At 37.6% G+C, this 20,206-nt stretch overlaps 2 protein-coding genes across 5 annotated transcripts in view; both read right to left on the bottom strand.

Moving 5' to 3' along the window:
• The window catches only part of LOC113944036 (aldehyde oxidase 2-like), a 48,052-nt gene extending 47,699 nt beyond the window's left edge, over nt 1-353 (bottom strand). For all 4 annotated transcript variants that reach the window (XR_003526555.1, XR_003526556.1, XR_003526557.1 and 1 more), the window contains exon 1: nt 16-353. The gene's annotated coding sequence lies outside the window, so the exon portion shown is untranslated. The remainder of the gene's footprint in view (nt 1-15) is intronic.
• Nucleotides 354-495: 142 nt separating this feature from the next.
• The window catches only part of AOX1 (aldehyde oxidase 1), a 42,456-nt gene continuing 22,745 nt past the window's right edge, over nt 496-20,206 (bottom strand). Inside the window, exons 22-35 of the mRNA XM_027636600.1 lie at nt 18,654-18,787; nt 17,348-17,435; nt 15,717-15,803; nt 13,974-14,165; nt 13,449-13,676; nt 12,278-12,373; nt 11,463-11,591; nt 10,884-10,958; nt 7,652-7,704; nt 5,430-5,544; nt 4,781-4,846; nt 3,998-4,186; nt 2,384-2,551; nt 496-1,461 (exon numbers count right to left, since the gene is read on the bottom strand). Coding sequence (XP_027492401.1) covers nt 1,411-1,461; nt 2,384-2,551; nt 3,998-4,186; nt 4,781-4,846; nt 5,430-5,544; nt 7,652-7,704; nt 10,884-10,958; nt 11,463-11,591; nt 12,278-12,373; nt 13,449-13,676; nt 13,974-14,165; nt 15,717-15,803; nt 17,348-17,435; nt 18,654-18,787 — 1,671 coding nt within the window. The 3' untranslated portion in view covers nt 496-1,410. The remainder of the gene's footprint in view (nt 1,462-2,383; nt 2,552-3,997; nt 4,187-4,780; nt 4,847-5,429; nt 5,545-7,651; nt 7,705-10,883; nt 10,959-11,462; nt 11,592-12,277; nt 12,374-13,448; nt 13,677-13,973; nt 14,166-15,716; nt 15,804-17,347; nt 17,436-18,653; nt 18,788-20,206) is intronic.

The raw sequence follows: 20,206 nt of genomic DNA, 5'->3' as shown, positions 1-20,206 counted from the left end.
GAACATCTAAACTACTGATTCTCCCACTTCTGCTTTATTGTTAAAGAACTTGCTGCAATTTTTCTGGTGCTACTTAAGGTAAGTTTTGTAGACTCACTAAAAAAGTGAAGTGTTTTCTCTATGCTAGGATGCATCCCAGATCAAAGCCTCAAGTGCAAATGCCATGGAGATTTGTGTATTTGTGTGTGTGCACATTCAGAACTGAAATCTTGTCTTCACACTTGAAGAGCAGGAAGGGCTGATGTCGTCAATGAGTTCAGTATTGTGGATTCCGATGCTGAAAACTAAATATTGTGACTGGAGTTTTCATAATTTGGAAGTTATTTCTTGGTCTCACCACAGGTTACAAATATATACATACTTCAAATGTATTAACATCAGAATTTTTGTTACCATTTAATATAGTGTTGCTTTATATTTTCCTGTTTTCTCCAGGTGCTACTGCTCGGGTGTGGTCTAATCCCATTGTGTGCTAGCACCATTAGATGTTTGATCTTTGCAGAACATCTTTTGATCTCATTATGGTTTTTTTTTTTATTTGCTTTATTTCAGGAGTGGCCAAGAGTGGGAGAAAGCTGTTAATTGCACTTTCATGGCTTAATATACTCCTGAGTACAGGATTAAGCACTGGTTAAGAATCCTTTCCAGAGACAGGTTCATCCAGTCTCCCATTCAAAGCACATGAAATCCATGTCAGTTTTTACATTAAGTTTAGAGGCTTTTGGCTTGCCCCGTGAGAAAAAGAAAGCTTCTGGTGGAAATTACAACTAAGTGACTCTGCCAACTTTCAGAATAAAATTCATGTAGGTCAACTTGCCTGGCATAGCAAAAGAGAATCATAACTCTTGTTTCTTGTGTGTTTTTGACACAAAGATGTCTGTGCCAAAAGAATCTAAAGTAGCTTTACTACAAGTCAGAGCATCACTTCTGATCAAAAAGGGACTGAATCCAATAAGTTCTGAGTCTTTGACAAAGATCTCTGCCCTCACACTCCACTGCAAGATTCAGATCCAAATTAGAAAATTAGCTGAAGCCATTACAAAATCATTTATCATATGAAGTTGCTGGGTGTAATAAGTGGCAGTAAGTTATCTAGCATACCTTTATACTTCATCCTAATTTTCCTTTCCTACAGCATTTGAGCTGTGCTGTTCAGCAGACCTTTCTTATTGAATACATATACTTCAAATGCAGAAGATGTATTTCTAGCAACTAAATGCAGTCATTTAAGTGAAATACTGTAATGAATATACTGGAGAAAGAATGAAGATAAGGATAGAAGATGTAAAGTGTGTATTTTTGGTAGCTGATTCTATTCTGAAAATAAGAAAGTGAGAAAATATATGTAACTGTGTGTTGGTTAGTGTGTCTTGGAGCGGTAAATCAGTTTTCCATTCCGGTCTTTGTCATTCACACAGATGTGGCCTGAAGAGCGGAGGAAGGAGCTTCATTGTTTGCCATCTAAGAGACAAGCAAGAAATGACAAGAGTTACTTTACTTGACTGGCAAATTCCCAACATTGCCCTTATCAGGTGCTTCCAGGATACTCAGCAGGGTATTACATAGGAGACACCTACGGAGGGTGGCTGGAAGGAAGGTCAGTAATAACTGAGGTCAGGGTTAAACAGAGATGGAGGAGGTCCCTGCATTGGTGGACCTCACCTCCTGCAAGTTCCTGCAAAGAGAGTAAGCCCACAAACCTACTGAGTCAGGGGCCAGTGGTGCCTCACCACAGTCACAGAAACACCATGGGAGTAATCTGTGACTGAGAGCTCAAGAGTTTCCATAGCAGAGCCTCAGAGATTCAGGGCACAGCATGAATTTATATGCTGACAAGGACCTTGCCTCACTAAATAAAAAACTGCACAGAAAAAAACAATTGTAATAGCAGTGGGAACATGACTACAGTGAACAGTTGCAGAAACCCTAAAGGACCAGTATTATGAGAACTGTGTTGCCTCATTTTTCTTCTTCTGTATCTTCTTGTTAGCTCTGAGTTAATTATTTTTCTCCCAAAGAGTACTGGGCACAGCAAGGAGTACCAGAATGAGGTGACAGTGCCAGAGTGCTAGCACCTGGAAGGAGACTGAAGATGCCTGGAGGCTGATCCACTGCATGTCAATAAGATGAGCTATTGAGTCTTCTATGGGATTTGACATACAGAAGAAAGGAGTAGGCTTCAGGGAAAGAGGGAATTGTAAAAATTATGTAAATTTCAAAGGAAAAAAATGATACCAGGCATTTCAGTTACAAGGAGCTGTATACAAAGCACGACCAATTGGAGACATCATGAGGCACATCATGAGGCACACCATGAGGGTGCATTTGTATACACTTGTACCCAGCAACAATTAAATAGACCCTACCCCCAACCTTCTATTACCAGCTCAGTAAAGCCATCAGCGCAGCTTGCCCGTATTTGTTCAGCAGTCAGAGGGCTGTTCAGTACAAAGGGCTTCTTCAGTCCTCTTTCGTTCCTCACACGAGTTACTGCATCTCTCAAAGCGAAGAACACAGAGCATCCCAAGAAAAGTCCTGCCTCGCCTATTCCCTGAAAAGGAAAAAAAGTCATATGGGTGTAGGTTTTGAGCAAATGGGAGGAGAACAGGCCAGATGAAAATTAACTAAAAAGTTTAAATAAGTCATTCAAGAACTGTTTCATCCTTCGGTAAGGAAGTTTATTTTAGATTTAGAGGACGCAAGGTTAGATCACACCAAGTCTTCTGAAGGTAGCTGCTTCTAGTGTGCTAAAAAGGTTGATTTGAAGTGTCAGCCATTGTTTTAGAATCCTTTTGGCTCATTGTTAAACTTAAATTTAGAATAACTAGCAGATAAAATTAAAACTGTCCAAACCCAGGTACAGCTAAAACTAAGGAACACAGCTTGAACTCTTGGTAATTCCCTGCAGACAAATACCACTGACCTCAGTGGGCTTGACATCCTCTCACCAGTTCTGCCAGAAGATTCACATTTGTTTCTTTCCTCAAAAATAGGTCAAATCCACCCTTATTCCATAGTCCTCTCAATGCTGTGGTATTGAATATTTTAATCTGAACTGCATTAGGATATTGCAATTGAATCTTACATATCTTTTGGCTAAAATCAGAGAACCAAGTATTTTCCCCAAATACGCTGCATGAACACAGAATTACCCCTTCCTACAGTGAATTTTAAGGGTAATTATTGGAGATAAGTTCACAGAAAAGGATAGAAGTTCTGTTTGAAGAAGGATATTAGTGTCAGCTCTCTAGATCTCCTCCCAATCAACTATGTTACTGCTTCACCTAGGTGATTTGCTTTTCAAACTCAGACAGTTTTAAATAATTTTGAAGGATCTTTAAAAATATCCTTTAAGAATCTTTTTGTTCTTTATTAACTCTTGCTGTAAAATACGCTTTTTCCTTCTATTGTGCTGTTTCATTTTACTGTGTTCTAAAAGCAAACCTAATATTTGGAACAGATGGAAATTTTCAGAATTACCTTCATATTGATTTACCATTACTATTTATATGAAAGTGACCAGAATATTTGCTGGTGTAAATTGAAACAATGATTACACCAAGTGAAGACTTGAGCCAGTCTCTCATATAAATACACACGTGCAGTCCTATTTTGTATCGCACAGCACGCACAACTAAGCTGCACACTCTCATTGGCTTTATGATTTCTCCATCCATTGCTTTAGTATTTTTATTCTAACCCTTCAGTTTATCACCATATTTTAGAAGTATGGTTTTAAATTTAGCTTGTAGCTTCTGTGTATGGTCTGTTAACAAAACCCTAAAATCACTACTTGCCAGTCATGAAAATGATGCAACAATATCTTGCATTATGTCTTTTCTTATTACCTTTCCTGATGTCATAAATAAAACAATTTACTGGACACTTGTTCAAAATGCTAAAGAAGAAGAACTGAAAATTTATACATGTTTTATACCAGAGTAATTTCTCTGTTTGTTCTGGGATTTAAAATTAGGTTCTGTGATGTTTTGCTTACCTTGGATGCATAGATGGCATAAGGATTTTGGGAAGATGACAGCAGGGAAACACTAAACTGTTCTGGAATATCACAAACAGCAGGGATCTTATACTGATCTGGACCCCGAGTACAGAGGGCTCCTTCTGGAGAGTACTTTAATTCCTCCATTGTGTACAGTCCAATGCCTTGAACAAAAGCACCTTCAATCTTTAAATAAGAAAAGAAATAGCATTTAGTACATATGTTTGGTTCAGTGAGTAAAACTTTGTCAAGAACTGATTTGTTTCATCATCTGTTAAAGAGCCTTTTTCTTTTCTCTTTGACTAATGCAATTCTTCAACATTTTGGGGCAGCTGTGACAATAAAAGCTTTCACACTCCTCTCTCATACCTGAGAGGACAAATACTTTCATGATGAAGTGATGAGATCTGTGGACCAGCCTGCAATGAATAAAGATATTTCCCTGCTATTAGGTAGGCAGGGCAGGTCAAACAACTTGGAGACTGCAGATCACAAACAGAATTTAAGTCCAGTAGACAATAGGCATATATACATATTGTAATATGTAATATTGTAATATGTATTGCCCTCATGGGTAAAATTCAAGCTTCATTGACATCTACAAAGCTCTGACACTAACTCAAATGGGGCAAGACTATAAGCAAAAGACCTTCAAATATGATCTATGATTTCATAATCTAGTAAGAAATGAATGTCTTCTGAACTAATGAGGTAATTCTCACTTCAGATAAGGATATCAATGTAACAGAAATAAGACAGCAGAAAATTCTTTGCATATACCTGTCCTATATCCACAGCTGGATTTATGCTGCATCCAACATCCATAACAATGTCTGTTCTGAGATTCTGTTAAATAAATTCAAATTTATATTATTGAGAGAGATGCATGGAGTGGAGGCATCAGAAGACAATGTGGGTTAGAGTTGGTATTCAGTGAAATAATATAGACTAAGATAGAGGCCCCTCTGTGAACACAACTTGAAAATAATTTCCCATATTCCATTACAAGCAAAATGGGCTTGTCTCAACTTTAACAGAAGTTTAGCCAGAGACAGCCCTGCCAGATTTTTCCCATTGCACAAGGAAATCTCCATATAAATACACACGTAGTATAGATAGGGGGCATATGATCAGCAAGTCTATGAGATTTATCTATCCAAATGGTCAAAAGCTTAGAAATTGAATATTGCTGTAAGTTATTTGCTGACAAACAAGGAGAAACCCAAAAAGTGAACGCATATGACATTAGTACAAGATGTGCCAGAAGCTGGTTAACACTGCACAGCTTTCATTGTGCTCCACTGTAATTTGCGTTTACACTGTTGATATATTTACTGTCATGTGAAGACAGGTCACTTAGGAATGCAAAGCCTGAATCGTTGTTGGAGTAAGCCTCATTTATAAAACTTTCATGATATTCAGTTATTACCTTGTGATCTCCTGTTAGACAGTTAATTTCAACCTCTGAACAAGCAGCTCCATAAAGAAAATATGTGAATGGCTGTCCTTCCCCTTTCTCCCAATCCATGTATTCATCGTAACCTCTGATGGAAGAAACAAAGACCATAAGAAGAAAACTGATGACAGTTTGCATTATAACAAAGCAGAGGACCACTTAGAAGTTTGAAACTACTTGTGAAATCTTAAGTATTAAGATCTTATGTATAAAATCTTCAGGGAAATCTTAAATAACAGGTCAGAATTCCAAAGTTCCATGAAATCCTACAGAGCACTGGTAGCTTAGGTTTGATGTATCTGGTATTTATATAAAATTTAGCACACAAGCAAGCTATTTCAGTTTAGGAGAGTCTATAACCACCATAATCATAGACATATATTAATAAAAGCCCAGTAATCAAATACAGAGTAAAAATTTAAGGTAATGGTTGCTGAGGTAATAGCACACAAGGGAATTTAGAAATGGGAGGAAAATTTGTCAGGACCTATGAAAGAATAATTTACAAGAGATAAATGAAAGAGTTAATTACAGAAACAGCCTACAAAATGAGTGAGAGGGTTAAAACAGGACTATTGAAATAAAGGTGTAATTACACCTTTATTTCCTCGGTTAGTAGGGAAATCAGAGTAGTCAGGATTGACAGGGTAAATCCAAGGTACACAAAAGGACAGGGAAATGTAGTATCTCCAATCATGTGAGCTGTGGGACTAAGGCATATTTTCTGGCCACATATGACTGAAATGTCTTTGTTGAGCATGTTTAAAATAATAGTGCATAAAGCAATTATAGAATAGAACCATGTATCGAAAAAGGGATACACAAAATCCACATATTCAACTACTCGTAGTCCATCTGCCTCTGCTGCCTTGGAGATTCTTGGATGTAGAGAATATGACTGGATAAGAACAAGATCAATACAGGATCTGAGGCTCAGGGGCCTGTAGATATTTTTGGACACCATTAAATGTCAACAGCAAAGTATGACTGTTGTTCATTATTTTGGTGATATCTACATTCCTAAAGGGCTTCATAAGCAGAAAACATATTTAAGCAGACTTAATGGCAAGAAGGGACATTTTATTTGGGCATTTCTGGGTGTTTTAAATATGTCTGGGTTTGTGAAGTGCCTCTTTAACTTACTCCAGACTGCCTGAAGACCTGAAAAGTTGTTATTGATAAGTAGGAAATACTCATGGATGGAGAGCAGATATAAGGCACAACAGGCTAAGAGAAAAGCTTTGCTTTGAATCCCACCTGAATTATAGCACAGGAATTTTCCCTTTCTGGTTCTTTATAAACACAGTGAAAGAATTCAAAGAGAAAGAATGATGAGACTGCCCTGAGAGAGAGCAGTGGGAACTATGTTTAAGGTTATTGTGTCCTCCAATAGCATGCTGTTGTGAATAAATCCATATCTAAGAGTATATATGGTGGGAATTTTGTGAGGCTCCAGAAGCAGAGAAGTCAAAACAATGACTCCAAAAACTAGGGTCAATTAGCAACCTCACTTCTAATGTGAGCCCTAAGTCCCCAGCTTTCAGTTAGTGCTGAATCATGGCATCTGATTCCTGATTTAGTTTAAAAACAAAAATAACCATAAGCTTTTCTGCTAAACTCAACCAGACATTTTAAACTCTCCTTCCTCTAAAGAGAAATAACCTTAGGGCTCACATCTAGAATCAAATGGACATATTTTTTTCACAGGTGCACCTGGTTGCTAGTTACAGGTGTGTCCTGGATAAATATTTTAATGTTGCCACTGTTCTTCTTGTCATGCAACTTGGTGTGATCCAGTTTGCGGATAAAATTGTAAATAATTGGTAGTACAATGGTATTTATAGCTTATAGCAATACAGCCTCCAGTAAACAAACTATATTCCCCTTTGCACACCTACTGTTATGGGCAGCAGTCCCTTTTTTGATGCTTTCTGGTTTGCTAATGGCCAAATCATGGAGCAAAGATGGCACAAATTATTCTTTTAATACTTTCTAGAGAGTCCACATAGGGTTAGTAATAAATTAACATCTAAACTTTATTCTTTCAACCCCCAATATATCAATTAATTACATAAAACATAAGATGAATCATTAGAAAGAACTGTTGGACAGGAGCTTCTATTTACATCCTTGGTTATCTTCAGAAATCAGTCCTGGTCTAACCTATGCATTTTTAAGGAACAAAAATATATTACCTAAAGTAGCCAGTAGCTGATAGACTCACACTCTGTTCAAAAGCTTCTTTAATCTGTAAAATATAGCAGTGCTTGTGGTAAACCAAGGAAGGAGTCACGACGGAACATGCATACATATATTTACTTTATTTACATATGTATACTGACTGACTTATGTTTACTTAAAATCCAAACTGTAAAAATTGTAAGGAAAGGAAGACTAGTTGAGTTGAACATGTTTAGCTGCACATGGTGCCTAATACTGTAGAACTAAACCCACTTTCAATGAGCAATCTAAATTCTTTTGGCAATACTTTAAGGAATAGACCTGTCAACAGTGGTGTTCTTGCAGAATCTTTATTACTGGTAATGCCAGAGTCAGAAAGGGCCCTGCTCAATTTTTCTGCTCAAATTCAATAGAAATGAGTCTCTCTTTGTCAGCTGAACAGATGTAGCTGATAAGTCACTGATTATATTGGGTCATACGACCATGTGCACACATGCAACCTTTTGCTTTTTCTTTAGTAAACTGCCTTTATCTTAGCCCACTGAGTTGTGGGGGGTTTTCCATCTTATTTTCTTCTCCTGTCTTGCTGATAAAGGGAGTGATAGAGCAGTTTGTTGGGCACCTGGAGTTCAGCCAAGGTCAAACAACCACATGGCATGAAAGAACTGCATGACCTATTTGCACAAAAATAACAGTTTTCAAGATAAAAGCTCTTTGAAATTCTTCCTGTGGTAAAAGTGACAGTATGAGGTCCCAAATTCATTCCCTTTCAGTGATTCTCATGTTAGATTTACTCAGTTTACAAGTCAAGAAGTTTTTGTGGGGTTTTTGATTGGTTTTACTGATTTTGTAAGATGTAAGATTACTTCTCTGGATATATATAAACATTCTTTCTTAGGTCAGCCACTCCTGATAATACTTTTGGTGTGTCTGAATCATCCAAATTAATTTTGTACTTATTAGAGGAGATTATCTTTGCATACATAGCTGTCAGCAAGCTAGCACACACATGAAAACATTTCTTGTTACTCTTAGGAATTAATGCTGCAAAGAAAGTGTTTATATTTTCACAGTTATTACAGTATTTAATTACTTGAGAAGAAGACACCCTAGTATATACTGGATCTGTAAATGTCCATTTCACTAGGCTGTAGATAATGACCAATACTGGATAAACAGGGTTTTTTTTAACATCTCAACACAGCACTAGATTCTCAGCCATGTCTTCATATTATAGCAGAAAGCTTTTAACTAACAAAATTCAGTTTCCAGTTCTAAAATTCTATTCCAGTTTCAAGTGGTATCAGATAGGGGCCACTTCTACAAATAACTTTAGCACTATTTCTATATTAATCTACTGTAAATGTAACTAATATTATAACCAAATACATATTAGAGCAATTGGAGCAAGAATTCCTGCTCCCTTTTGTGCAATTCTGTAATATACTGCATATGGGAGAGAGATGGAAAGAAGAAGTTGAGAAGGTTTCTCTTTATTGATTTGGTAAAATAAAGAATAGCTACATAAGAAAACTGACACTTTAGGGTCATATACCCTAATAATCTTTTGCAACAACTTGTCTGAGAGTAAGATGGGGTGGGTCATGTTATTGCACAAGCTCATATTTTTTGTACATAAAAACATTCTGTGACTCCAAATGTGACTTCAAAGACAGCTTCCTCTCCTTTCTAACCAGGCATGATGTGGGGATTGTTTCCCAGATATCTAAACCAAGCACCTGTGACAGTAACAAAAGATAGGCAGGTCTTCACGAGCATCCTCTCCACCTCTCACCCCTTCATCCTTTCTGCAGTCTCTGATGGGCAATGTGGTTTGTCCTAACATAAGATCACCAGTGGGAATTGCTGGAGGAACTGTTTGGACGCTGTCATAATTACTGCATTACAGAGATAGGAGAGCTGAGATGTTGGTGATTGGTGCACATGGGTTTGTGTGAGGCTATAAAATCTGGCTGGAGACTGGATCTCCTGAGGCTGCAGGCAGTGTCTGGGTGGATCCCCGGCCATGGTAGGGATGCCTGCAGGGTAGGTCTACCCCAAAGATGGAGAAGACTTACTTTTGGATGGGTGAGTAAAAAGTTCTAGGATCCGGTTAAATATGGAGATAAAATCCTAAAGTAGCTCCATGGGTGCTTTTTTTGCTCTGTAACTACGGATTCTGCAAGGCCAAACACTGCAAATCTCTTCATTTCTAGCCAAACCTGTGCTGGGTGTGTCTGGGACAGAGTTAATTTTCTTCACAGTGGCTGATATGGGGCTGTGTTTTGGATTAGTGCTGAACACAGAGTTGATAATACAGAGACATTTCTGTTGTAGCTGAGCAGTGTTTTTACAGAGTCAAGGCCTTTTCTGCTTTTTGTATTGCCCCTGTGGCGAGGAGGCTGGGGGTGCATCGGAAGCTGGGAGGAGACACAGCCAGGACAGCTGACCCTAACTGACCAAAAGAATATTCCAGACCATATGACATCATGCTCAGTATACAAAGTGGGGGCAAGAAGGAGGAAGGGAGGGACCTTTGGCGTGATGGTGTTTGTCTTCCCAAGTAACCATTAGATGTAATGGGGCCCTGTTCTCCTGGAGAGAGTTGTCCACCTGCATGCCCAAGGGAGGTAGTGAAAGAATTCATTTTTTTGCTTTGCTTGTGTGCATGGCATTTGCTTCACTATTGAATTGTCTTTAACTTGACCCACAAGTTTTCCAGCTTTCACTCTTCCAATTCTCTCCCTGATTCTGCTGGTGGGGGAGTGAGTGAGCAGCTGTCTGGTGCTTGGTGGCTGCCTGGGGTTACACCACAAAATATTTTAACCCTTTAGACACAGACTGAGAACCAAATCTGAAACTAAGTGCACCCAGCCACACCTACACTTCTCTGACAAGTTTAGAAAGCATGAGGATCCCAGTGAAGCTCATGACTCAACAGGAGGGACCACAACCAGATTATTCTATAATCCATTGTAATAGATCTGTTATTTGGATATTGCACTGGCAATATTTAGACACTGTACTAGCAATAAGTCGAATTGTTATCTCCCACATAGTCACTTGTGCCTGGCCATAACCTTCTCTTGACTACCCTACTACAGCACTCCATCTTGTTGTGGAATACCCTCTTTCTAGAGTTTTTAACTTCAGGATTATTAGGCTGAGCAGATTTATAGACTACAATACATACATCACAGTTTCTGCAAGCATTCAAACACGTTCAGTAGGATTCACATGTCTTACCCAATCATTCCAGGTCCCTTTTGGGTTCTTGTTTATGATTGGCTGCAGGCGTTTCAGAAGAGTTTGGCAAGCATCCTGGTTGAGAGTTCAGGAGAATATAACACAAAATTAACACAGATACATTTGGTACTATTCAAGATATGTTTTAGTTACTACTTCATTAGTATGTGCTTTACTGTCATTTTAGTTTGAAAAAGTATGGTAGAAGGTGTCATTTTAACTGCATAAACATAAAACACAAAGGGTGAAGTTACAAGGGCTGGAATCTGCATAAATCAATCAGTAGACTTCAAACAGGAACAGGGTACAAGATTTGCATGTATAAGTTAGTTAAGTTTTTCAGATGAAACAAGGATTTTGTCAAGTATAAGTCTTTTTGGGAAAGCTCAGATCGTATTCTGAAAACTCATAAGCACCATTACTGAGAAACTGTCAAGTCATGTTTCTTCTTGGCCATCTCCAGCAGTATTTTGGTAATCACAAACTTATTTCTATGGGATCACTAGTGACTAAAATTTGACAAGCATTAAACACCTCGAGGCATAGGGTGTTTTTTTTAAACTAAATAATATTCTTTACCTTCACAGCCATGCCATTGACATCTGTCCCTGCAGATCCTACCGAGGCACACGCATTGGGAACAGTAGTTGTGCTTGTTTCACAGAAGTGAATACATGACATGGGGATGTTCAATTCCCGACTAGCAACCTGTTTCAGGAAGAACAACATAGTCTTCTCTCTTTTAGAACTAATCTAAACACTCCAACAATTCCCCAGTATTTGCTAGAAGACAGCAATGTTATGAAAGATAAAGTTTCACAAGTTCTCTTCCAGTCTCCAGCTGAAATAATTCTGTCCAACTTGTCAGTACAAAGAAGCAGAAAAGAAGGGAAATGTTTTAGCTCTGCTCAAACACTGGATTGAGACTGAAGTCCAGCATTCGTTCCTGATTTTGCTGCTTACACTTGTATTTCTTAGGGCAAATCATGCAAGCCCGGATCCCAAGCTTTCAATGACTTAATAAATATCTTTACAAGTCTGTCTCCCAATTATCCACTAGCACATATTATCAGCTTGACCGTATACTAATCTGAATACTGACTGCCTTTTTCAGCATGGGTTTTATGGGATCAGCCCCCAAAATCTTATTTCTAATAAGCCTCTTCACATGCTATTAGAAGAATAAAAAACAATCAGTCTGGGTTTCTTTTCTTATTGTCTCTATGACTCTTAACGAAGGTACTTTCTAACTCTATCAATGCAAAGAATCAGTGGCTCTGCTGATAAAGAAATTGTCCTACTGGTACACTAACTAACCAAAAAGAAAACTTTTACACTATTTATCCGCGTGACAGACAAAGCATGAGGTAATATTTGTTTGGATCATTCGTTACCTGGATCATTTTTGTATGAATACCCTGACCCATTTCAATTCCACCATGTGTCAGAAGCACAGACCCATCAGTATAAATATGAACCAGTGCAGCAGCCTAAAAAAGAAAAACGAAATCAAGATCAGATTAGTGAGAAATGTGTTCTATATGATGAATTGATGAATAAAAAAAAGACAAAGTTTTAAAATGTATTTCAGTTTATCTGTTTAATGCTTTTGAATAGATGGTAAAATTTGGAATGCTAGTTGCTGCTCTTCCTCTACAATGAACTTCAAAAGAAAAAGATACAAATCCTTGGAGGTCTGCTTTTTCTGTTGCTAGGTCCTGAAATAAACCTACACCTGGCAACAGTATCTCAATCATTTCAAAATAGGCTGAAGGACCTCCCTCACTAATGGCTGTACACACAAATTGCTGCAAGTCCCCTTTTCTCTCTCACTGATGTCTGAGAGCGTTTGACACAGGTTTTTCAACTGCACAGGTTGGGCAGGCTGTCAGCATTAGACACAACAATAAGATTCTGAATGAGATTTTCCTCCTGTACTCAGCCAGAAGTAGCACTGTAGACTACAAAGACCCTGTGACTTTAGTCTTGAACAGAGACAGCCAGTTTGATATGACATAAGCCAGTCAGATAATTTGCAATTGATAGAATGCTGTCTGTTTCAAAAGAACTGGACCCTCACCTTAAAAAAAAATACAAAGACCAAAAATACTACTGTCCTTTTTTCTTCCTTTTACTTAGTCTTTGATGACATCAAAGAGTTAAGTCTTTAAAAACAGCATCCCACAGTACACTCACGGTCAGAAAGAGTAAGCTCAGAGCTATTCCTACAGTGGATAACTGATTTAATGAACATTTTGCCCTCAGTCTTCAAAAACGTTTCGTAGAAGTGTTCAGCTCATCTGTTCCAAGGTTGTATCACAACAGATGGCACTGGCCTCTAGGTAGGCAGGGTTCAAGCTGCCCAAGTCCTGAAAATCAAACACCTTCGATCCCAGCTTGAAGAGAGCTAAAATCTAGTGTAGCCTCTTCAAGGAACAGCCATTAGGAGGATGATTGTTTTCCAGAAGTTGAAAGATAATACATTTGTTCTGTATCCTAAGACAAAGTAACTGTAATCTTCTATGGATAAAATGTTCAGCTCACTTATTCTTCAAGGAAATTCACCTGAGAAAGGTGACGTGCGCCCATTCCAAATGGATATTTCATTGGTACAATGGCAACCCCTCTTTTCTTCCAGTAATTTTGTTTGTTAAATTCACTGACAGCTCTTTTCCTACTGTAGTATGCAGATTTCTCCATACATTCATTCCAACACCGTATTAAGTTCTGTGGATCAAGCTTCTGTTTGAAGTGTGTCTGCTCATTCTTCTTATACATATTTATTTCCCTAATCTGAAAAAATGAAATCAACAGCTATCACACAATCCTGTTAGAAGCAAACTGAGCATTTGGGGGGACTAGTAGACATCAAGAATATCACTGTATGCTTTTTGAACAATTACCAGTTTAGTTCAGTTTCTAAGAGCATATTATTCACTCAACAACCAGACATTGATTTAAAAACATATGAATTTTAGCACGAATTATCTGTAACTTAGAAAAGACTTGTTCAAACACTAATTTAAAGGGGTTTAACTTTCCAACCACATAGACTTCGTTTCAGAAGAGAGGATGCCTTCATTTCGTCACCTTTTCTGGTGGTAAACCAGTTTTATCTGCAACTTCTGTTATCCAAGTTTCTGTCACCAGTCCTGACTGGGGAAAGCCAAACCCTCGGAATGCTGTGTTTGATGGCAAGTTTGTTTTGCAGACGTAAGCCCAGCATCTCAAGTTGGGAATCTTGTATACATTGTCCATTTTTAATAAGGATACTTCTGCTACCTGAGGTAGGGGACAAACAGGTCTAGTTTAATGGCAGAACAGTGCTTCTTTCAAACTCACATTTAAATCTTCCTCATCTCATGTAAAGACCTTACTTGCGACAATTAATTTAAAATTGGATTTCTAGCATTCAATGGTAGTAAGAGCATTCATGCACACATACAGATTTTATTCTTACATTTCTTATGCAGCAGATTAGTTTTCAGTTCTTTCTTTGATACTCACAGAACACAATTGATGTTATTATTAGCTGAGTGCCATCAGTAGTTAAGGATGTAAGAGATATGCCGTTTTATGATTGATTTTACTCCTACTTTGATATCAAAAGCCACACAAAGCTAAAAATAGGCAGATTAGATTTAAAGCCATAGTGGCTATGAAAGGAACTGATGAAAGCATTCTGATGGAAATTCACACTTAAGCTTTAGTTCCACCAGAAGGCATATGTACTACAGTCTACAGTTTCTCCTGGTTCTTAAGATTTTCTTGTAGAGATTTTACTTTAAAAAAAACCCCCCTACATCAAGAGGAAAAATCTCATATTAGAAACCTCAAACTAGGCTCAAGGAGTCACTATCAAAATAACAAATAAGCTAAAAAAATAGTTTGATGCCTCATGAAGAGGTCACTGACTCTCATCAGTGGTAAGTAGAATGGCAAATTTAATCCTTTATTCCAACTGTTTCCACTAAGCTTTAAACAATAAACTTTAAAACATTTCTGCATAGAAACAACTGAAAATAATTTTGCTGCAATAACCACGCATATGAATAATGCCATATAACTTTTCACTGAGGAAATGTAAGTTGAAATGTCATTTGCAGAATATAAAAAAAAAAGGTGGGTTTTTTTAATGATCACAACTTTTATGGACTTCAGAGAAGGTATGTGTATGAATATACATATCTGATCAGTCTTTAGAGAGTTATTGATAAATCAGAGTGAAGACGACATTGTTATAGTACAACTCTTAGCTATACAAATGTTTCTTCTCAGAAATGTCTATTCTAATCTTGGTGCAATCATAGAGTGTTAAAACATTATTAACTGTTACTGAACAATAACCAAGTTAAGCATAGATTACTGTTATTCAACTCCTATGCTGTAAAACCAGGTTATTGTGATGAGCATCAAGCATCTTGGCTCACTCTGGGACTGGGTCCCATAAAATAAGGTTGTTATCCTATGTGTTATGCCAGCTACAGCTGGGTTGGGTGGAAAAGTTACTCATTGGGTTATCCCTGCTAGGTCCCACCAGCTTCATTGTATCCTTGTAGAACTTCATCTAAAGATGGTTCTGACATGATCTGCATTAATGTACATGCTCCTCATCATTGTGGCTACCAAAATCTGCCTGTAGAAACCAAACACAATAAGATTAAACTACTTGGTGTAGATTCTTCCAACAACCTAGTTGTTGGAAGTCCCTACATCAAAAGTCTATATGACTAATAATTCCAAGGCTCTGTTGGAGCAAGGGAATTTGGCCTTCATAATTTTCCAGCTAATGAATCCTCCATATTGTAAGATTTGCCAGTGTAGAATCCTTACCAAAACAGATTCTTCAGGAGTACATCCTCCATTAAGGTAATATTTGGCATCCACAGCTCTGATCCTACCATCGTTCATGAAGCCAACCTAGAAGGATCAACAGTAACCTATTTAGATTTTGGCATTCGTTTCTTAAGTGCTTGTATATTTTGAAAATGAATACAACTCATGCAGCTAGAATCAGACTGCACTATTAATTTCTGGACAGCTTTCATTGAAACTATAAAAAGGAAAGAGAGAAAGAAAGTATGTTCCTAAGACATTGGCTTTCCCACCTGGCATCTGTGATCTGCAGAGGTACAGCACATAATAAGCTTCATCAGCCCACTGGGAAAGGAAGAAGCAGGGATGCCCAGTGGCTCCTTGTGTATTGCCTGAGATAGCTGGTAAGTGTGTCACCTAGGAATGTTCACTGTAGATAAAGTCAAATCCCACTCTAATTGGTAAGAATAGCATCTGGCAGATGGAGTATGACATTTGTTTTTATTAACAAAGAAATGTTATCTTTATTTCACATCCCTCTTTTCACATGTTGCCACTAATAGCTCCTGAATTCTCAACACGAGCTATGGCTCATTTTCAGCTTCAGGGAAGGATCTTATAAAACCTCTTTTGCTTTACCTATGTAGTGTGTCACAAAATTTTGTAAAGTACTTATGTAGAACTTGTTCAGCATAACTTGCTTAGCATTAGCAGCTAAATTTTCTGAAGCCTTAGGCTGCAAGCTGTGAATTTTTACCTAGATATGTTGCACTTTTACGTAGTTAAATAAGAGAAGGCCTCAGAGCCAGTTAAAGCTGAAAGATAAGGAAGCTATAATCTCTAGCAGGGGTTGCAACCTTAGATATAAGAAAAGTGACCTAGTTAGAGAAAATGAAAGAACTCAATAAAGATTGCAAAGACTCCAGACTCTTAATATTAGTTCTAGTCTCAACTGTCACACTAGGGGTGGGGAATTTAGATTGTAAGGGTATAATTGTCCAGGAATTTTGTTCTTTAGGGTCCCTCTTTGGAGGCACTGAGCTCAAGCTGTAGTGCTATTAAGAGAGGTACTTTTACAGAGGAATCTATCTTTCAGTTTATCAATTCAGCAGAAACTTGGACTCAAAACCTGTTATGATGGCTGGCATGTGTAATTTCCATGACAAGTAGAGATGGAAAAGAAGGCAGAAATTATCCTAATAAATAGTTATGACTGATGACAGAGCATGAGCAGGGAAGAGATTAATTTCCTCCATAGGATGAGTTTTCCTGCATGACACTTTTTCTGTGAAAAATTAGCTTTTTCTTTATGTGAATCTAACCATATGGGCAGTTTAAAATAAACCACTGCAGAAGGAGTCTGAGTTAGGTTAGCTTGCTGCTCCCAGCAAAAAAGACAGAAAGAGCTATAAAAGGAAAAGGACATGGAACTAGGAAAAAAACCAAAACAAAACCCTGAAGAGACAGAAGAAGAAGCAGAGAAAGGGCTGTACAGCAACTTTATCTCTTGATTCCCTGGCTAGCAGTTTTGTTTTAAAATTGAATTCGTTACACTAATTTTCAATAGTAGAACCATAACCAGTAACACTGAAATCCTTATTCACAGAGTATAGGTGGGCATTTTTTCACTTAATTCTTGTGGCACTCACTTTATATTTAGCAATAAAAGGATGTCGGCTACCGGTGATTAACATATCATCCCCTCGGCTCAGAATAAGACGGACTGCCCTGCTGGTTCTAAATCCAAAAAAAAGAAAAGTCAAATTTCAGTTAAAATAAGGGTTGTTATTAATAAGATGGCTATCATGTATCCAGATCTAGCCATGCATATAAACATGCATTTAGATTAAATTTAACTTTAATAAGATGAAGTACATGCTTAAAGCTATGTCCAGAGTTCATATTTTTCACATTTACAATCATGTCAGAATTTTCATTTCAACTCTTGAAAGCCAACAAGATAACTCAGTGCAAACTACTCTTGAAGAAATTATTTCAGTGTTAAGTGTTAGTCACCTCTTAGCTATTCAGAGTCATACTGAAACAGAGTTTTGGAATAAAACCAAAACATGAATGATAATAAAAATATGAAAATTAGTCTAGAAGTGCATATACAATTTAAACTAGATACTTTAGAAAAAATGGACATAAGGTGTAAAATAAGGTCCTAACAATAAAAAAGATAGTTTAAACAGTAAAAGAAATATAACTTTTAGCATTATCTGGTTCATTGAAAACACAGATAATAATATGTCCAAAAATAATCAAAAGCTGTTTTTCTAACAATGACAAATGAAGCAACATAAATTTATTGAGCTAACCACTCAGATTACAAGATCATCTTGGCTGACAGGACGTAGCCTGATGTGCATTCTGCAGTAAATCAGCTATGTTTATATAAGAGTTACTATGCCCTGACAGCTAATTGCCAATATTGTCCCTCCAAATATGGAAGGTGGGGGATGGAGCTTTATGTGTTAACGTTCTTAGATTAATTCAAGTAGTATTAGAAAAAACTCAATACCTCATATATTGAAGCTAATTTTGACTGAAAGATGTTGAGGACTGAACTAGAAGTACGTCTTAAAAGCAATTCCATTCATGAACTCTTCCTTCCGCATCTTGCTGTGACAGTGACATTCTGGATGGTTAATGTCATGTTTTAATGTATGCACAAAGCCCCGGTAAAGGACTGGTCCTTTTGAATATGTCTAGCTTATCCTAATACCAACTTCTTCAAGCCCACTAATTCAGTTGAGGTTAGAGCTGCTTAACATAAGTAGTCTAACAAAACAAAACAAAGAAATGCACTGAACAGTCTTACAAAACATGAAGTCAGGACTGTATGACTTTTTGACAAGCACCTTTGGGAAAGGAGAAAGTAATTTGGCCAAAATGCAAAACTTGTTCACCCCATTTTCATTTCATATCCGAATATGCACATACTACACTTACTTGTTTGCTGCCACTGCAGCAACTGATGCCAGTAAGCCAGTTCTCAGAATTTTCCCACCAAATGCTCCACCAACTCGTTTAACGTGGCACATGATCCTGTTGGCTGGAACACCTAAACTTGCTGCTACCACCTCCTGTAAAACCAGTTTTAATATTTTATGCCAACTCAGACTAAGGTTCTGAAATGGAAATCTTTTCTAGAAAAAGGTTCCATAGATGTTTCTATTTTTCATCAGATGAGCATAATTTTTCCTTTACCCTAGATTAGAAAACAAAGAAAGAATAACAATGCTCAGTAGTGTTCACATTTAAAATCTTTACTGTGAAGACTGTGAAAGGGCCATGGACAGAAGCAAAGAATAATACCCTTGGATTTCATTAAACAAACCGTAAGAAGTGTCAGGGATAATAAAAATTTATTAGTATACAGTTTTTATTATTTTTATTACTAAGATAAATTTTATTTTTATCTAAAATAAAACTATTTGGTTTTTAAAAATCTCAGGTCTTGCTAGTGTTAGGAATGTTCTTGCTTCAAATCATTTTCTTGAACACAAAGTTCTTCATGGTACTTGGCTATTGGCAATATAATAACAATGGAAATGATAAAAGGAGCTGAACTGGGCTTTGAACACAAGATGCCAGTGTTGAGTCTGAAATACCATCAGTTCCATGCACTACAGCTGTTGCTGTGTAGACCACATGCTGTGTTGGCTTTACTCTACCGTTTGCCATCATGAAAAGGATCAGAGGGCTAGAACACCTCTCCTGTGAGGAAAGACTAAGAGACTTGGAGTTGTTCAGCCAGGAAGAGATGGCTTCAGGGAGACATTATTGTGGCCTTTCAATATATATAGGGGGTTTACAAGAAACAGAGAAAGACACTTTGTACCAACCCTTCCATTGACAGGACAAGGGACCATGGCTTTAAACTAAAAGAGGGAAGGCTTACACTGGATATGAGAAAAATTTTTTACAATGAGGGTAGTGAGGCTCTGGAACAGGTCGCCCACAGTTGTGGATACCCCATTACTGGCACTGTTCAAGGTCAGGTTGGATGGGGCTTCAAAATACTATTCAGTGAAAGATAACTCTGTCCATGGCAGCGGGTTTGGATTAAATGATCTTTAAAGGTTTCTTTACACCCAAACCAATCTATGATTATGAGACTGCTGCATGAAGCAGCAGTCTCACTTACAGCTGTTAGAGTTGATCAAACCTTCAGCAGGTTCTGAGTCTGCAGGGAACTGATTGCTCCTCACCCCAGTGGAAAGCTAATGGGAATGGAGGAACCTGAGCACTCCACAGTTTTTCATGCCTACAACAGTGGGGCACAATGTACTTTGTTCAAAGGGAAATAAGAGACTTATCCTGAAAGTGTAGTGCTCAGTGTTTATCAGAATGCAGCAGTACTACAAAGCAGCTGTTATTGGACAATCCAAATGTACAATTTCACGTTTCTCCAGCTTCTAAACTGTTAACAAAGATTTGTAAACTGAATTTAAAAAGCTCTGTTGTCACAAGTCCAACTACTCTCTCTGAGAATGCTCTGT

The sequence above is a fragment of the Corapipo altera genome, unplaced genomic scaffold (genome assembly GCF_003945725.1).
Source record: "Corapipo altera isolate COAL_440 unplaced genomic scaffold, ASM394572v1 45, whole genome shotgun sequence".
NCBI lineage: Eukaryota > Metazoa > Chordata > Aves > Passeriformes > Pipridae > Corapipo > Corapipo altera.
This window is presented reverse-complemented; position numbering and strand designations above follow the sequence as displayed.